This window comes from Vombatus ursinus, unplaced genomic scaffold (assembly GCF_900497805.2).
Source record: "Vombatus ursinus unplaced genomic scaffold, bare-nosed wombat genome assembly UNPS02014773.1, whole genome shotgun sequence".
NCBI lineage: Eukaryota > Metazoa > Chordata > Mammalia > Diprotodontia > Vombatidae > Vombatus > Vombatus ursinus.
The window spans coordinates 15,779,395-15,798,109 of record NW_020954551.1 but is presented as its reverse complement, the minus strand read 5'-3'; the positions used below and the strand labels follow the sequence as shown (position 1 = coordinate 15,798,109).

At 39.9% G+C, this 18,715-nt stretch overlaps 1 protein-coding gene across 1 annotated transcript in view; it reads left to right on the top strand.

The window, feature by feature from the left end:
* Positions 1 to 18,715, top strand: part of FRMD4B (FERM domain containing 4B) — a 209,913-nt gene that overhangs the window by 86,234 nt on the left and 104,964 nt on the right. The window contains exon 5 of the mRNA XM_027863670.1: positions 5,790 to 5,874. Within this exon, the coding sequence (XP_027719471.1) occupies positions 5,790 to 5,874 (85 nt within the window). The remainder of the gene's footprint in view (positions 1 to 5,789; positions 5,875 to 18,715) is intronic.

Here is an 18,715-nt window from a genome sequence, read left to right as displayed (position 1 = left end):
CCATGTTCTCCTACTCCAAATGTAGTGTTCTTTCTATACCATATTGCCTTTCTTAAGCTTAGGAGACATAGTAGGGTTTGGTAGCTAAAGGGAAGCATAGAGATGATGAAGATGATGATGATGGTGATGATAATGACACCATCTCCCTTTCTGTAGCCGGCCTTCTATAATATGCAGAGAACTCTACATACACATTCTCATATTTCATCCTCACGACAACCATAGGGAATCAGTACCATAGGTGCTATTGTCTCCATTTACAGATGAGCATCTAATCCAACCCCCAACTCCACCACCAGCATTTTACAGATGAAGAAACTAAGACCCAGAAAGATGAAATGCTACTAACTGGCAGAGACACACAAATATTGTAGCAATCTGATGATAGCCAGCATGTATAAGTATACATCCATTAAGATGGCATGGATTTATGTCCATCATCTCATTTGATCCTCATAACAACCATGGGAGGTGGGTGCCATTATTATCCCCATTTTACAGATAAGGAAACCGAGGAGGAGAAAGTTCCAGTGACTTACCCAGGTACACTCATAGCTAGCAAATGTCTGAGGCAGAATTCAGACTCCAAGTCTAACACTCTAGCCACCTAGCTGCTGTAGCTAGTTCTTTAAAGAATGCAGAAGGAGCTATAGCAACATGAGAAGCACCTTGAAGAATCTATTTTCCTCTGGACAAGTACCTCAACATCTACAGTGACTAAACACCAATATACACCAGCAGACTCATGTCAGCACAAGTATCTGGGAGTTAGGAATCCTCTCTTGCTTACGCATCTCCCCACCAGAGCATCTTGGTAGTGCTTTAAAGTTGGGTGGGGGCAATAGATTGCTTCACCTCAACCCTGTACATTTATATAATGCTTTAAGAGTTTACAAAGGAGTTCTTCAGACAAGAATCCTGTGAATATGACATATAAAAAGTTTGAGAGATATCATTTCTAGGTAATTAATCATTTTATTAATTATGACTAGTGAATAATTAGTAAAAAGGATGGTCATTTAGCTGTCTTTGGTCTCTTACGAAATAAAGACAAATCTTATTGATGCTTATATGCTTTTGGAAGAGTGGGTGTTCCTGACAGATAGCAATCAACTCTGATTGGTTAATAATTAATGAGAGAATGAATATTATAATGAGAGGTGAGCCTATTCTAATGAGCAATTGGGGGGATGTGACTGATTATGTCACTCCTATTCTAGGACCACCAACACCCCCAGCCCTGTGCAATCTAGACAAAGGATGTGCACCCTACCCATCATCAAGCCTGAGTAGAACACAATGGGTTTCCGCTGAACAAGATTGAGGAGAAAGTTAATCCAATATTATTACCAGCAATGTCCTTCAGATGCTTGCTAAATAACTTACAAGGGGCTGATTTCTGAATGAGGAAATAGGAAGGGAAAAAAAAACCTTAGTTTTAATTCAATAATTGATTATTAATATAAGATAGAAAATCATTTCTCTCCTGAAGTAGATAGTATAGGTACAATAATAATAATGTCTATGTGCCAGGCACTGTAGTAAGCACTTCACAAATAGTATAAATACAAATGGGGAAACTGAGATTAAGATTTGCCCACTGTCACACAAGTGTCTGAGGCTGGATTTGAACTCAGGTCTTCCTGACTCAAGGTCTGGCACTCCTGCTGTGCTACCTAGGAAATCTTTCCAAGTCCTCCATTTACTCATGTGTCAAATGAGGGGTGATAATAGCACCGCCTAATAGGACTTTCCTCAGGATCAAATGATAATGTAGCTTTTTGCAAATGTTAAAGTATCACATAAATGTTTATTATCATCCCTTTTTTATAGTGGAGGAAATGAAGGATCAAATTGCTGAATTATTACGAGCCAAGGTCACACACACACACTGACCTTCAGAGCTTCAAACCAGATTCTCCTGACCCATCCAAGCTCAACCCTCCTGACAGTCAAGAGAACTTTGTTACTGACTAGCTATGTGGCCTTGACTAGTCACTTTATCTCTCTGGGCTTCAACATTGCCATAAAATGATGATGATGATGATGATGATGATGATGATGATGATGATGATGAATGGAGGAAAATTGCTAGCATTTACATAGCACTTCTGCAAAGTGCTTTACAAATATTATCTCATTATATCTTCACAGTGCTGAGAGGTAGTTGTTATATTAATAACAACTTGGGGAAACCAAGGCAGACAGAGGTTAAGCAACTTGCCCAGAATCATACAGTAAGCATCTGAGGTAGAATTTGAACTCAGGTCTTCCTGACACTAAGTCCAGAGCTGTAGCCACTGTACCACCTAGTGGCCCCTAATAATAACAATTTTCTTATTTATCATGCTTTATTTTATCATATTTCATTTATTTATTATAAATATTATAAATATTTATTTATTTTTTTATTTATTTTTTTATTATAAATATTATAAATAAATCTGTTATTTATTTATATATTTATTTATCATGCTTTAAGATTTTGGCTCTGTGAAATAGAAATTGTAAGCATTATTATGGTAATTTTAATAATAATACTAATAATGATGGTAAGACTGCCATGTCAACTGAGGCCAGAAGTTGATTTCATTAATTTTACGTATTTTATGTCATTTGTTTTCACTTTGTAGTGGGTGAGATAATTCACAAATTATCAGGCTTCAGCAGAAAGGGCATATTTTTTCTTCCTTCCATCCCTCTGACCGCTCTTCAAAGTGCATCTAGGGTAACCACTTCTCCACTTACAAGTCACATCCCCTCATCCTGTGGTTAAAACCCCCAATCGAACTTCTGGTTTCCTCAGAAAAACACACTGGGCTCTTAGAAGGGTAGCCAAATAAATGATCAGCATTCTGACTTCACCACCATCAAAATTCATTAGCCTTTACTTCAATATGCTTATCTCCATAGCGTAGGAGCCATCTTCTTAGCTTGACCTTGAGTTCATCTAGACCAATTCCCTCATTTTACAGATGATAAAACTGAGACCCAGAGAGGCGCCTTGTCCCATGTCAGACTTGTTGACTTGCCCAATGTCAGGTAACAAGAAGCAGAAGATCCTGTGCCTCTATATCCAGCACTTTTTTCTTTTCTTTTTTTTTTTTTGGCAAGGCAGTTGGGTTAAGTGACTTGCCCAGGGTCCCACAGCTAGTGAGTGTTATATGTGTCTGAGGCCAGATTTGAGCTCAGGTCCTCCTGACTCCAGAGCCCATACTCTATCCACTGCGCCACCTATCTGCCCCCTCAGCACTTTTCTAATACAGTAATAAGAGTATAGGATTTAGAGTCAGGTGAGACCAGGGTTCAAATCCTAGCACTGACACAATCAGAGTGACTGGGTGAATCACTTCATACATCTTTGAGGCTCCTTTTCCTCATCTATAAAGTGGCCATGATAATAATACTTGAAATACCTGCCTTACAGAGTTTGCAATCTTTAAAGTGAAATAGCAATGTGAGTTCTTTTTATTCCTTGCCCCCATTCTTCCAAGTACCTGAAACAACCTCCTTCTTTGTTACCATATCATGTATAGGAAGGCAGTATGGCACAATGTTTCTGGAGTCAGAAGACCTGGATTCAAATCCTACTTCTTTGATGATTACAACTTCTATGACCTTGGACAAGTCACTTAAATGCCGTAGGCCTCAGTTTCCTCAACTGTAAAATTGAGGTAGTTGGACCACATGGTCTCTGAAGTCTCTTTCTGATCTCCAGCTAAGATTCTATTATTTTTCCCCTTCTCTCTTGGTTATTCAGATCCTGCTCCAACCCGCCTGCTTTCACGAACCCTCTTCTTGGAGGTTTGGCATTTCAAAAGTGAAATCTTTCACTTCTCTCACTTCTCTAAAGCCTATACCTCTCCTCCCAAGTTAGTTCCCTTTCTCAGATCCATATGGTCTCTTGTACCCTGTACTTGCCTTGATCTCTCACTCATATAGGGGAAGGTCTTTTATAAGGCCATGAATTTGTACACAAGGCTACATTCAAGTTCTCAGTAAGAATGTAAGCCCCTACTCTCTGTTCCTCACACAGACATGACATTCCATAGCCCATCTCAATATATCTGTGATTGAATTCCCAAATTCTTTTAATGCTCTTGCTCCTTACCTCTGCCTCAGACTCCCTGTCTTCCTTTAAGATTCAGGTGACACATCACTTTTCCTAATCCTACTTAAATGCCAGTAACCTCTTTCCCAAACTATCTTGTATTTAATAACTTTGTATTTTTTTTTATTCATTCATTTTATATATTTATGTATCAGGTCAAGTCAACAAGCATCTATTAAGCACTTGCTCTGGGTCAAGCACGTTCTACAGATACAAATACAAATAAAAACAAACAGTCCCTACCTTCAAGGAGCTTACATTTTAATAGTGGAAAGCAACATAAAAATACATAAAATAAACGTATTTGTCATCTCCCCCATTAAAATGAAAATGCTTTGCAAGTTGAAATTATTTTATTCTTTGTCTTTGTGTCCACAGCATGATGCCTAGCACGTAGTAGGTACTTAATAAATACTGATTGATTAACGTATGTCAGGTACCCTGCTAAGCGCTGGGGATCCAAAGGCAAAAATGAAAGCCTACTCTTTCCTTATGCGCCAATTCTCCAAACCATTTTCAGTTCTCTAACCTTCTTTTAAGTATTCCACCTCTGTAAAGAAAACCCACTGAGCGGTCCATAGCCAATATCACACCACCATAATGCCGGGCCAAACAGGGGCTCTGCCAGCCACTTGAGCCCTGGTTTCTCATGATTCACACCAATTTGAGAGTGAAGCACTCTTCCCAGACCCCCAGATGAGCCCTTCCACTCAATCATCAAATGTATTATTTATAAGGCCAGGCACAAGCACTTGAAGACCACTTGGGAACCTAAGTTTTCCCACTCAGCCTCCAAAAAGAATCTGCATCCACCAACCAGCTTTATCATCCCTGTTGACAAAAATAGGCAGTCCCCAAGGCCTCAGTCCTACACAGAAGGAAATGCCAGAGCAAACAAGACCTGCTCAATGTAATCTCACAGATTGTGCTATCAAAAGCAGGGCAGGGAGAGAGACCAGAAATACATGAATTTGCATGAGAAAACACCAGAGTTGCATTTATAGACCAGTCTTGGCTTCTGGCCAAGGGAAAGCCCTGGCTGCCTCCAATGCAGAGGGATTGACTGGGTGAGTCTTGGACCCTTAAACCCCACCTGGAGTCAGGAAAAACAAATTTCAGTGGACTGCCTCAGGGTCTGATTATGAAGTTCTTACTCAGCAAAAGTCTTAAAGAGTAAGAGAGAGGCAGTGTGCTTAGTGCATTGAGAGCTGATCTCAGAGCCAGGAAAACCTGGGTTTCCTCTAGCACACATTGGCTATGTGACCCCAGGCAAATCACTTAACCTCTCTGTACTCTGGACTACAAATTTCAAAGAATGTGCAGACTGATTTTCTACTGGGAGTTTCCTCGTGGAGAGTTCCCTATCCTAATGAAATCATAAGCACAGCCCTAGAGGGTAAGAACCAATCTAACATTATGTGGGTACATGGTAAGTCCCTCACAGTCATGAAGGTTGTGAAATAAATGGTATCGGGCAGCAAATACACTCCATGTTCGAGCCCTTATCAAAAAAATTTTTTAAATAATAATCAGGAAAAGAAAGTCAATGACTGCAATTCTTCTGAATTCCTCCTCTGCCGGGAGTTGGCGTGGGGTTGGGGTGTAATAAATAAGGAAATGATGTGATGGTAGAAGGAAGTTTGATTTTAAAAAGTGAACTTACTTTGTTCTCATTCAGGTTTTACATTGAGAGCATATCATTTCTGAAGGAAAAAACAACAGTGGAACTCTTTTTTCTGAATGCAAAGTCCTGTGTGCATAAGGTAAAGTACTCTGCTTGTTAATTTCACTGTGTTCATCAATTTCATTATGTAAATCCTGTGAACTTTAAATATGGTGGGAGGGGGTGGAATTCCTGCTTATTATTCATCTTCTTCCAAGGAAAACCAGGTCGAGTCCTGTAGTCTTTCTGCTTAAGATATAGCATTTGCATTAATATGAGATCGCTCAGAGGTTGAATGGAAAATGGGACCATCTGGGGTAGAATAACAAAACATGCCCAATTACCACTATTGTAAAATAGAGTTTCTACCCGGTGCTGTGAATAGCCAGTGAAGTCCTGATGACAAATTAATCAGGCTTGAGAAAATAATTATTATTCATTGAAACTCCGGCTGGAAGGCTTCTTCCTAGGGTAAATATTCCCTTCTTTACCGTAGTTTGGCAGACTTCTGGTTTCTATTCAAACTCTGCTCTTGGAAATTTGCAAGCACTTAGCCTTAATTTTGTAGATATTAGACAGTATGGATTTCATTCTATAGGCATCAGAGAGGACATCATTTTTTTACCTCCCTTTGGCAAGAAAGACAAATTTTCCTGACATCAGGAGCCTGATTATCAGTCTTTCTCTTAATAGGAATTGACCTGTTCAAGCACTCTGAGGGATTGGTTGGTACCTGAAAATCTGTACAGATTGGGGCCAACACGGCTAACGAACTACAATTGACAATTATACGATATTTGGGCACCTATACAGGAGAATACAACTGCCTATTGTAATATTTCCTTCCTGTAGCTGGCTGGGTCCCAATGAAAACATCTCCCATTCTTGCTTTCCTCTTTGTTAAGTAATCTGGGGGTGGGGGGAGGATTGAAAAAGGGAAAGGAGTCAAAAGGGCATTTTCTCTTCTGACATTTCTCTTATTGTTGAGCATCTTAAACCCATTTTTGGAAGAGAGACAGAAGAGAATGTTTTTGTAAATTCCATTTCCATGTTAGAGAATCAAAGTCTTTGAGGTTCCAGCACTACTGGTTAAGAGAGTTTCATGACTATGGGAGAACTGGTATTTGGGGGAAAGTGAAATTGTATGTGAGTAGAATGGTTGAGAGTATAGCACCAGATTTAATATACAGTAATCACTTTATAAGGCTTGTTGGTTGAATGAATGTATTCCTTGTACTTGGGTGCAAAACTGCTTGGGGGGAATGGAATAAACATTTATATAAACACCTACTATGTTCCAGTAACTGTCCTAAGCCCTTTACAAATATTATTTTCAAGTATTATTTTATTTGATCCTCACAATAACCCTGAGGGACAGGTGCTGCTATTATCTCTATTTTACAGTTGAAGAAACTGAGGCAACAGACTTAAGCGACTTGTCCGGGGTCACACAGCTATTAAGTATCTGAATCGGAATTTGAACTCATGTTTTCCTGACTCTAAGCCCAGTCCTCTTTGATACCTAGCTGATCTGGGCTATAAATTAATAAATGAAGAATGAAGGAGTGTATGAAGTACTACCTAAGAGATATTCTAATAGTGACACAGTCCATCCCAAGAGAAGTCAGAGAATATAAGATCCTTGAAGGCAGGGGCTGTTTCATTTTTGTCTCTCTGTCTCCACCACCTAGAGTGGGGCGCATAGTCAGGACTTCACAAATAGCTTTTGATTGGTTGATGATGACTGGATTAAAAAATGCCTGTAAGAGAGCTTCATTTTTGTTTTCCTTTTTCAAAAAGAAGTCATTTTAAGCATATTCCATGCAAGGAATATGTCTCTGGAATTTCAACTACCCGAGTAAACAGGTTTTATGAGAGCAAATTCCTCCACTTGACAACACATGTGGGTGTCTTATGGACTTGTGGCTGGCTGGCTGCACTTGCAGATGAGTCAACAACTGCCATGGCTATTCAGAATTTGAGCTTGTTAACAGGTGATAATACAACTTCATGCACATTATGGACCTTGAGCACACACAGGCTCCTAGGGAAGGGGTCCTTCTTCCATTGTACTCCTCCTTTTTCCTTCACTCTCACTAGTCAGTCAAACAGCAAGCATTTATTGAATCCTTACTAGAACTACAAAGATAAAAGTGGGAAAATCCCTGCCTTCAGGGAGCTACCATTCTAAAGGAGACACCGAGTCAATCTGTAGATATTTACCAAACAAATACAAAGCTTGGGGGCTGAGGCATCATGACCTGGGGGTTTGAGGGGAGGGGGCAGGAAAGGTCTCCTGCAGAAGGGGCCCCTTGAAGTGAGTCTTAAAGGAAAGCAGTGTCCCTGACAAGAAAGCCCTTCCCTTTCTCTTGGGGCCAAGGCATAAAGACAAGAAAAGAGCTCATGTGGTTCTCTTCAAATTACTTCAGGTCAATTTTGTAATTAATTACTTATTATATGTTGTTTCCTGAACACCCCCTCCCCCAACAATAATGTGTGTGTCTGTGTGTGTGTAAAAGCTCTTTGATAAGAAGGACTTGTTATTTTTTTGTTTTGTTTTCTTTGTGTCTTTCACATCTAACACAGTACCTGACACATAGTAGATGCTTATTAAATGTTTGTTGAATTGAATTATCTACCCCAGCCTGCCAAAGCTTTAACTTGGCATTTAAAGCCCTTCCCAATGCAGATCCAACCTAATTTTCAAGCTTATTTCTCATTACTCCTTATCACATCTTCCACCCCAGCCCAACTGGCCTGCTAACAGTCACCCAGACTTGGTATTTCACCTCCTTCCACCTCCCATCTAGGTACCTTTACACCAGCTGGCCCTCATGCCTGGAATGTTCTCCCTCCTGGTTTCCACCAGTTTCCTTCAAGGCTTGGTTCATATGCCATATCTTTTCTGATACTTCCTACTACTATCCATCTGTCTCTATCTCTGTTTTTCTCTGTCTCTCTCTATCTGTCTCTCTGTCTCTGTTTCTCTGTCTCAATCTCTCTATATCTCCCTATGTCTCTTTCTATCTCTTTATGTCTCCCTATGTCACCCTCAATCTATCTGTCTCTCTCTATGTCTCCCTATATCTCTTTCTATCTCTCTGTGTCTCCCTATGTCCCTCTTTCTCTGCCTCTCTCTCTCACTATCTTCAATATACTTCCCTATTTACATACTGTGTGTTCCAGTAGAAGTGTTCCCTTAGAACAGCAAAAGCACTTTGCAAGCCTCGCTGTAGGGGGAGGGATTAGAGCTGCAATTTCATTGGTAAATGGAACTTCCAAATACCATGTGGCTAGAGAGGTAGCCCAGGAAGCCCTGGATTCCAGTCCTGCCTCTGACACATACTGACTGTATAACTCTGGGCAAGTCACATAATCACTCAATGCTCAAGGCTAGGATATTAACTGCAGAGATGCCAGCCTGCATTGGTAGAGGGAGTTTCCTTATCCAGGAGCTCCTTATGCCACTGACATCACAGGTCTGGGCTATAAAGCACTAAATAAATTCTGTGTTTTATGTACAGATATGTGTGTGTGTGTGTGTGTGTGTGTGTGTGTGTGTGTGTGTGTGTGTGTGAATGTAAACATGGCTGGCTTAGGCACTATCCTTAAAATAAAGGTTCTGGGAAGAAATAGCCAATCAGAGAAGTGACCACAGTAGCAGAATGAACTTCCTTCTTAAGAAGATTGCTATGGCATGATGGAGAAAGTCCAGAACCAGGATTTGCTCTCAACTTTTTCTGAAAAAAGCTGCTCTCTATCTATTTGTAACCATCCTACCTTTCTTTATCATCATCTTCCTCCTCTTCCATCATCACGACTTCCACATAGTAGATGATTAATAAAGCTTGTTAGATTCATTTGGATTGAATGATTGTTCAGTTGTTTTTCAGTCATGTCTGACTCTTGGTGACCCCATTTGGGGTTTTCTTGGCAAAGATACTGGAATAGTTTGCCATTTCCTTCTCCAGCTCATTTTACAGATGAGGAAACTGAGGCAAACAGGGTTAAGTGACTTGCCCAAGATCACACAGCTAGTGAGTGTCTGAGGCCAGATTTGAACCCAGGAAGATGAGTCTTCCCAATTCCAACCCCCGTGCTCTATCTACTTCACTACCTAGTTGGATTGAATTGGAAACCATTCATTAGAATCACAAGATGCTAGATTGAAAAGGCAGGGACTTCAGAAGCAATATAGTACAACTCCCTCATTTTCATATGAGGAAACTGAGGCCAGGACAGAGAAATTGACTTGTTCAAGGTTAGACAGGTAGTTAATGCTAGACATGGGTTTCGCATTCACATGTTTGTCTAGTAAGGAATGCGGGTAGTAAGATTTGGAGGGCTAGGTAGGCATGTAAAGGGATTCCTAGAATGAGAAAAACAAGCCATCCTCCACCACATGCCATTGTAAGCACTGGGATGATATGTTACTGACCTTGATAATGTCATTATTCACGCTGCTTAGGGAAAAAACTGCAAATGCCATTCAGACAGGCTGAGGTCCATGTGTTACCTATCCCTGGATTATGGGAGGGCTTTGGGAGTTCAACCCAGAATTTGAGAGGTAATGCTCATTTTCCTTGCAGCAGGGGAAATGAAGGGGTCAGTATTCATTTTTGGAGAGGAAAAGAGAAATGGTTTCTCTAATGGATTCTTTGACTAACAATAAAATGGGACATATGGGAATATCTGAATTTACCATGAAATTGGACATTAAAGTTGCAAAATATCTCTTTAGTTGAAAATTGTCACCATATATACATTTTAACACAGCCTCAGTGCAATTCTAAGGGCTTTCTCCCTGCTTGTATTAAAATGGTATAGTAATTCCTTCTTCCAAGAGGTGAAGCCATAGGCCTTATGAGGAAGAACATTTTATGGCTATTCCAAAGACTGAACTAATTTAATTCAATTAGCATAGAGAGGTTACATCGGGTATGTTGGGTATCAGTAACTGGCCTTTGAGTCAGAAAGACCTGAGTTCAAATCCTACAAGTCACAACTTCTCAATTGATCCAGACTACTCTCTTAAGACCATGGGGGGGGGGGGCATCAGTAGTAGTCCTGATCTATGTCTTGCCATTGGAGTCCAATGACTGGAGGACAGAGTGAGGCTGATAACTCTGCACAGCCCTGCTTCACTCAAATCCAATTCACTCACAAGTCAAGACATCACCCTCCTGATGTCATTGGTCCTCTTCGAGAACGAAGGATGAACAACAACAGCTATTAATCTGTGTCAGGAAAGAGACTTTCCTCACCAAGAGTTCATTCTATCAATTAAATTATGGATCTAAAAAACAACAAAATTCACCAGTGTGGTACAGTGAAATTTGGAGTCAGAGAATTTGAGTTTTATTTCTAGCTCTCCCTTTCCCTACCTGTGAGACATTGGCCAATTCACTTCATCTCTCTCAGCCTCAGTTTCTTCATCTGTAAAATAAGGGAGTTTACCTAGAAGATCTCCAAGGCCCCTTCCAGTTCTAAATTTGTGTTACTGTGAACTTGTATCTCATGTGTATGCCATTGTGCTAAGTGTTGGGGATACAAAAACAAGACATTCCCTGCCCTTGGTGAGCTTGTATTCTATTGGGAATATACTCATAGATAAGTCTAATAGAAGATAATTTGAGTAGGGTGAAAGCAATAGTCATTGAGAGGATGAGGGAAGCTGTCAAGGAGGACATGGTACTTGAACTGAGCTTTGAAGGATGATGAGAATTCTGAGAGACAAAGAACAAGAGAGAATACATTCCAGGAATGGAAAATTGGATTGTAAAAATGAGAGAGAGAGAGAGAGAGAGGGAGAGAGAGGGAGGGAGGAGGACGAGGAAGGGTAGAAGTAGAGAGCAAGGAAAGAAAGAAAGATTAAAGGAGCAAGGAAGAAATTAACTTTCGAGTCTATAGATGGGGAAGAGTTCATGCCTGAAGAAGTGATAGAGACAATGTTGATTATGTAAATTTAAAAAGCTTTTGCACAAAAAAAAAAATTAGAAGAGAAAGATGTGGCTGGGGGAAAAAATCTTTGCAACAAGTTTCTCTAAGAAAAGTCACATATCCAAGATATAATGAAATGACTGAAATCACTAAATCTAAAACCATTTCCCAATGAAGAAATGTCAAAGTGTATGAACAGCTAATTTTCAAAGATGGAAGTCAAAGCTATTGATGCTAAAGACAAAAAAAAATGCTCCAAATCACAGTCAGTTAGAGAAATTCAAATTAAAGCAACTTCTAGGTTCCACCTTTCACCTTTCAGATCGACAAAGAGGACAAAAGAAGAAAACCACAAATGTTGGAGGCACTTCAGGAAAACAGGCACTATTGGTAGAACTGGGAATAGAAGAGCTAGCTATATAAGGGGAATGGGAAGGGAATAAGCATTTATACAGACCCTACTATGTGCTAAGCACTGTGCTGAGTGCTTTACAAATATTGATCCTCACAACAACCCCGAGAGATAGGTGCTATTGATATATTTTACAATTGAGGAAACTGAGGCAAATAGAGGTTAAATGACTTTACCAAAGTAGCTATTAAGTGTCCGAGGTCAGATTTGAACTCAGGTCTTCTTGACTCCAAACCCAGTGCTCTATCCACTATAGATACCTACCTACCTCAGTGCTAACATTATGGAAAAACACAACTTTAAAAGACTTAAGAATGCTCATTAACTCAATGATAAACTGTGAATCCAAAAGAAACAGATGAAACCTCTTGTCAGAGAGGTGATTAATTTGAAAGAGTAAAAGACATATATTTTCAAGCAGTGTATCATTTTTATCAGACTATGCATCTATTTATTAAAGGTTTTATTTTCATCTTCATTTCTGTTGTTAAAACTTGCTCAATGGGAAAAGGGGTGCAGTAAAAGAGTCAGATTAAGAGAAAAAAACTATATAATGGATGGTTCTCTTAGAGGGGGATGGGAAGGCATACAAGAGAGAAATCTAGGTAATATAAAAATAATATCCCTAAAATTGTTTTTTACAAAAAGAATTTATGGATATGGGATATTTAACATCAGTTTGGAGGAAGAGGCAGTAATTGGTTTTGACTGTAATATAGGAGACTAATCTGAAGTAAGACAGAAAATAAGTTGGTATTAGACTGCGGAGGGCCTCAAATGCAAGGCTGAGGTTACTGTACTTCATCTCAAATGCAATAGAAAGCTACTGAAGGTTTTTAACTGGGGAATAAAATGCTCATGTTGTTGTTGTTCAGTTGTGTCCAACTCTTCATGTCCCCATTTGGGGTTTTCTTGGCAAAGATGTAGGAATGGTTTGCTATTTCCTTCTCCAGTTCATTTTATAGATAAGGAACTAAGGCAAACAGGGTTAAGTGACTTGTCCAGTGTCACGTAGCTAGTAAGAGTCTGAAGCCATATTTGAACTCAGGTTTATCCTGATTCTAGGCCTGGTACTTTATCTAATTTGCCACCTAGCTGCCCCCAAAGCTGGCTAGAGAATGAAATAGAAAGGGTACCACCGGAAGCCTTGAAACCAGTTAGAAGGTTTTTAAAATAGTCTCGATGTTGTTTGGTCCTGAACCAGGAAAGTGGTCCAGTGAGTACTAAGGATACTTGTGTATAAGGGTAGAGTTCCATTGATTGATCCCACCCACTTAAAATTACCTTTTTCAAGTAAGAACATTTCTTGGCTAAATCAATCAATCAGAGTGAACAGGGCTTGTACACCTACTTTAATCAATCAAAATCATTTTCAAGAGTCTTGATTACAGCCCTGAGTAATTTGTATAACAGAAAGACTACCTTGAAACCAGATAAAGATGCCTAAAGTCTAGTAGCCACAGGAACTGGGTTTGATACCAAGCTGAGTAAAGAGTCAGCAGCCCCAGGCAGCCAGCATAAGGATAAACAGATGATAAGACTGAGCTGTTATTAATTTCAATCAAATGCCACCAGTGTACCCAAGCATTCAAGGACTAAGGAAAATTCCAAGAAAATAATCTGCTTTTTTGCTGCCTCTCCTGGTGCCTACCTAGCCACAAAGACTAATTTAATGTTCTGTTTTGTTGCCCAAATGTTTCCAGTAACCTGTTTTTTAGTCAGCCAGAGGTTAACTGTAAAGATAGGGAGGGAGGGAGAGAGGGAGAGAAGGAGGAGGAGAGAGAGAAAGAGAGAGAGAGAGAGAATATATTGGTAATAATTCCAAAGTGAAGTCACCAGCATTAAAGGGGATCAAGAAAGACTTTTTGTAGAAGTAGGATTTTAACTGGGACATGAAGGAAACAAGGGAAGCTAAATAACAGAGATGAGAAGGGAGAAAATTCCAGGCTTGGGAGACAGCCAGTGAAAACGTGAAGTTGAAAGATGGAGTATCTTGTGCAAGGAACAGCAAGGGGGCCTATGTCACTCTTATCATAGGGTACATGGAAAAAGGTAAGATATAAGGAGACTGGAAAGGTAGAAAGGGACCAGGTTATGAAGAGTTTTGAATGCCAAACAAAAGAATTTCTATTTGATCTTGGAGGTGAGAGGGAGCCATTGGAGTTTATTTAAATGGATGGTAACATGCTTTAGGAAGATCACTTTGACAGCTGAATGGAGGAAGGCTGGAGTGGGGAGAGATTTAGAACAGGGAGACCCACCCCAAGGGTTCTTGGAATAGTCCAGGTGTGAGATGATGAGGGGCCTCAGACAGTATCAGAGAAGAGAAGGGAGCATATGTGTGAGATGGTTTGAAGGAAGAAATGACAGCACTTGGCAACTGGTTGGATATGGGGGCAGAGGCTGAGAGACAGTGAGGAGTTGAGGATGACCCTGAAGGTTGTAAATCTGGGTGACTGAGGGGATGGTGGGACCCTGAAGATTAATAGAGCAGTTAGAAAGGAGAAAGGGTTTGGGCTTTGCAGCCTCAAAGCAATACATAAATGTAGTTATAATTACTACCTGCAAAATTATGATCATAATTTGCCCATTTATGGTGCTTAAAATTTACAAAATGCTTTCCCCACGACCCTCTAACCATAGATAATGCAACATTTTTATAGACAGTTTTACAGGTGAGGAAAATAAGACTCAGAGTTGTCCACAGCCATAACAGCTAACAAGGGTCAGAGCCTGGGTGAGGCCTAAAGTCTCCTCCAGCATTAACAGACTAGGAAGATTGCATAATGCTGGAACACGTAACTGATGCCCAATGTCAAAATCTTTGGTCCATAGGGAAGGGGAAGGGAATAAGCATTTAAATAGTACCTGCTATTGTAGGTGCCAGGCACTATGCTAAGTGTTTTTTTAAAATAGTATTTCATTTATCATTACAGGGAAGCTGGGCTTGGGATAGTACCAATAAATTCTGCTCTTTACTTTTCACATTGTTTTAAAATTTAATAAGTACAAGAACTTAGTGGAATTCTTATGGTCACACTTTTGTGGATTGGACATAAAGAATGTCTCTCGGCTTTCTGCTCCTTTACTCGAGCACTGCATTTCCACATCAAGTACAATATTTAATAATGGGTTGATTTTTTCTTCCAAACACAAAAGAAACCATGAGACACATTTAAATATGAAAAACTAATGGGGGAGGCCCTGTATTCAGGGAGGGAAAGGGGGAAGGAAAGGTTTGGGGGCAGAAATTTTCTTACTCTCGACAAGGAAATTGACACCAATTTCTAATGCAAACATTTCTGAAGACTGCCAGAGAGTACCCCAGGATACACTCAATCTCTCAGAGCCCCATAGACTTATGGCAACCTAGAATCATGGAATGGGGGAATTAGAAGAAAGTTTGTAGTCTATCTCTTCCCTGACCTCCCCATTTTGTAGCTAGCAGGCCCAAGAGGGCCAAATTAATTTGCCCAAAGTCACACAGATGGTAACCAGCAAAGTTGGGATTTGAATTGAGATCTGTTGAGTCCCTATGATAATATTTGCTACTGATTCCCCTTAAAAATATACAGGCTAGGTTCTTCATTACAGGAAAACACCCTGGCTGAACCCCAGGTGGTTTTCTCTAAGTGAACAGATCCACATATGCCCTCCTGTACCCCTTGGCCCTCACTCTACCTCATTGTTGTTCAGTCATGGGCAACTCTTCATGACCCCACTTGGGGCTTTCTTGGCAAAGTCACTGGAGTGGTTGCCATTTCTTTCTTCAGCTCATTTTACAGAAGAGGAAACTGAGGCAAACAGGCTTAAGTGACTTGCCCAGGGTCACATAGCTAGTAAGTGTCTGAGGTTTAATTTGGACTCAAGTCTTCCTGACTCCAGGCCCAGTATTCTATCCACTCCACCACCTAGCTGCCTGCAGTCTACCCCGCCAACAAACAATTGAAATTAATTTTAATGCAAACTTTTGTCAGCTTTCCTCTCTGCCAAAGAAAAACTTAACTGAAGTTAAAAAGTTAACTTTGCGGAGGAGGGGCAGTCAGTCTTTGGGCTGGACTGGATCTTACCTCAGAACTAAACCAAAGTACACACACTTAACTTTTTAAAGAAAACATTATGTTCATTTTGTCTTGGGCTGAACTGTTGATCTAGGTTCCTAGGCAGCAACTTTTTTCCCGGTTCAGTATAAATAGATAGCAAATCAAGATGGGAAAGCCCATATTTTTATTGTAATCAACTGTATCCAATTACTCTACCCTTTCTTACCTAATAATCCTAGTTTTCATGTTCTTTGAGATGATAAGAAGGAAGCAGTAAATCAACATATCACTAATGCCATTATAGTGGAACAGATTTCTCATTATTCAGCTAGGTTGTGTGTGTGTCTGTGTGTGTGTGTGTGTGTGCGTGCGTGTGTGTGTGTGTGTGTGTGTGTGTGTGTGTGTGTGTGTGTGTTTCACACCTTACTGCTCCATTTCTTGATCAGAAACCTTATTTGGCACGGTCTTTCATCAGCCCACACAACAAAGCAAGCATCCTGGCCTTTCTTCCCCACACAAGCGCTCAACACATTGACATGACAGTGCATGGAATATTGTCCTTCATGTGCCACTTTGAATGAACTTAGTGACATGGCTGTCGGTACTATCTTCCCTCATCATACTGTGGATTTAACCTTGACTTCTCAGAGGTTATTTCAATGGACCATAAGCTCGGGCAGGTTTTACTGTATTGGAAAGGCTTCCAATATGGCGGGGCAGACTGGTATTGCTGTCCCAGAGCCAGCCTGACTGAATTTGGAAAGGTTCATCAACAAGATGGCCATGAGATAATGAATTCCTTGGGCCATGGCAAGATGTGTCTTTCTTAAATGTATTCAATCTAAACCTGTATCTATGTGGATGAAGTAAAGAGTTCCAGATAGGCTTATTCAGCTCTGCAGTTGAGAGTAATTGATTGGTTTATTTTTTTATATAGGTTGCCTACCTACATCAACTAAATTTGCTCAGATCCTGAATTCCCCTAAAAATTTGGTCTTAATGGAGTTTTGGCCTTGAAAATGCATCTTTATATGTCATTGAATGCAAACTGCAACATAATATACTGACAAGAAAGCGTATGGAATATATAAAACTGGGCTTGGAAGTGTCCTGCAAAAAGAAGTATTTTAAAAATTGACAATCAACTTTGTCTAAATAATGGCAAGAAAAACATAAACTCTTAGAAGTCTAGGTTTATTTTATGACTATTACCAAAATGGGGACTGGATTCTTATAAAGGAACAAAAGTAGCCCTAATTCCTCTACTGTTTGCTAAGTTTAAAACACCTGATGGTCCTGAAGTTTCATTTTAGTGCATAGTTTTAAACCCTCCTCACCCAAACAGGTAGTGCTTCAACATCATTTGAGTTGAAATGACTTTTTTTTTCTCCCCACTTCCGACAAAATACTTACTAGCCAAAATACAAAAAGGGAAATAGAGGAGAAATAAGAATCATAACACCTATAGATTTATAAGAAAAAGCCTTAGAGGTCATCTATTGTAGGCTCTTCCATTAGGGGAAGCTAGGTGATACAATGGATAAAACCTGGAATAAGGAAGAGCTGAGTTCAAATCCAACCCATGATACTTACTAGTTGTGTGACTCTGGGCAAGTCAAAACATCTATCTGCATCAGTTTCCTCCTCTATAAAATGAGGATAAAAATAGCACCTACCTCCCAGAGTTGTTGTGAGGATCAAATAAGCTAATAATGTGCAGCATACATAGTAAGTACTATATAAATGTTAACTGTTATTATTATTAGGTTGTATGCTCCTTGGAGGCAGGGACTGTCTTTTTGACTCTTTTTGTATCCCCTGTGCTTAGCACAGTGCCTGAGGCATGGTAACGCTTAATATATTTATGGATTGATTTGGTCTAAGTCAGTCCTTTTCAGATGAAGCTCAAAGAGGAGTGATTTCTTCCAAGGTCACATTGGTCCTAAGTGGCAGAACCACCATTGAAGGCTTGGACTGGCTGATTATCCTCTGAATCACCAAAACTTGACTATTTGTGGAAGGGGGAGGAGTGCACATACCACTGAACAGCTGTGCCCTTAGCTAAGTCACTCAACATTTGGGGAAAAAGGGGGGGGAGGGGATTAGGCTAGAAAATCTGAGCCCACTTTCAGATTTAAAATGTTATATTCTATGTTCTCATTACATGAAGACTGGAAAGATGTTTAGATACCTCCTCCCAAAACAGTTACATATAAAGATCCATGGGCTACTTTTGTTATACAAAAAAAAGAAAAAACAAAAAAACAAAACATGCCCCTTGGAGGCTGTTTCTGATATGTTGAGAGATATGAATTTGCTCTCCCTCTATTTTACCAGGCCCACTTAAAAAGACAGCATAGTTCTCTGGCCAGCAAATTCTGTTGAGCTAAAAATCATTCATAGCTATTGCACTGGAGATATTCTGTACCATTTAGCAATGAGAGATTGGACTGTGCTTCCAGACTAAAGTACAGTCAGTAAACCTAGACCTTGGCTAACTTGACAAAGGTTTTGTGATGCAGTTGTGTTTCTTTTTGTTTTGTGTC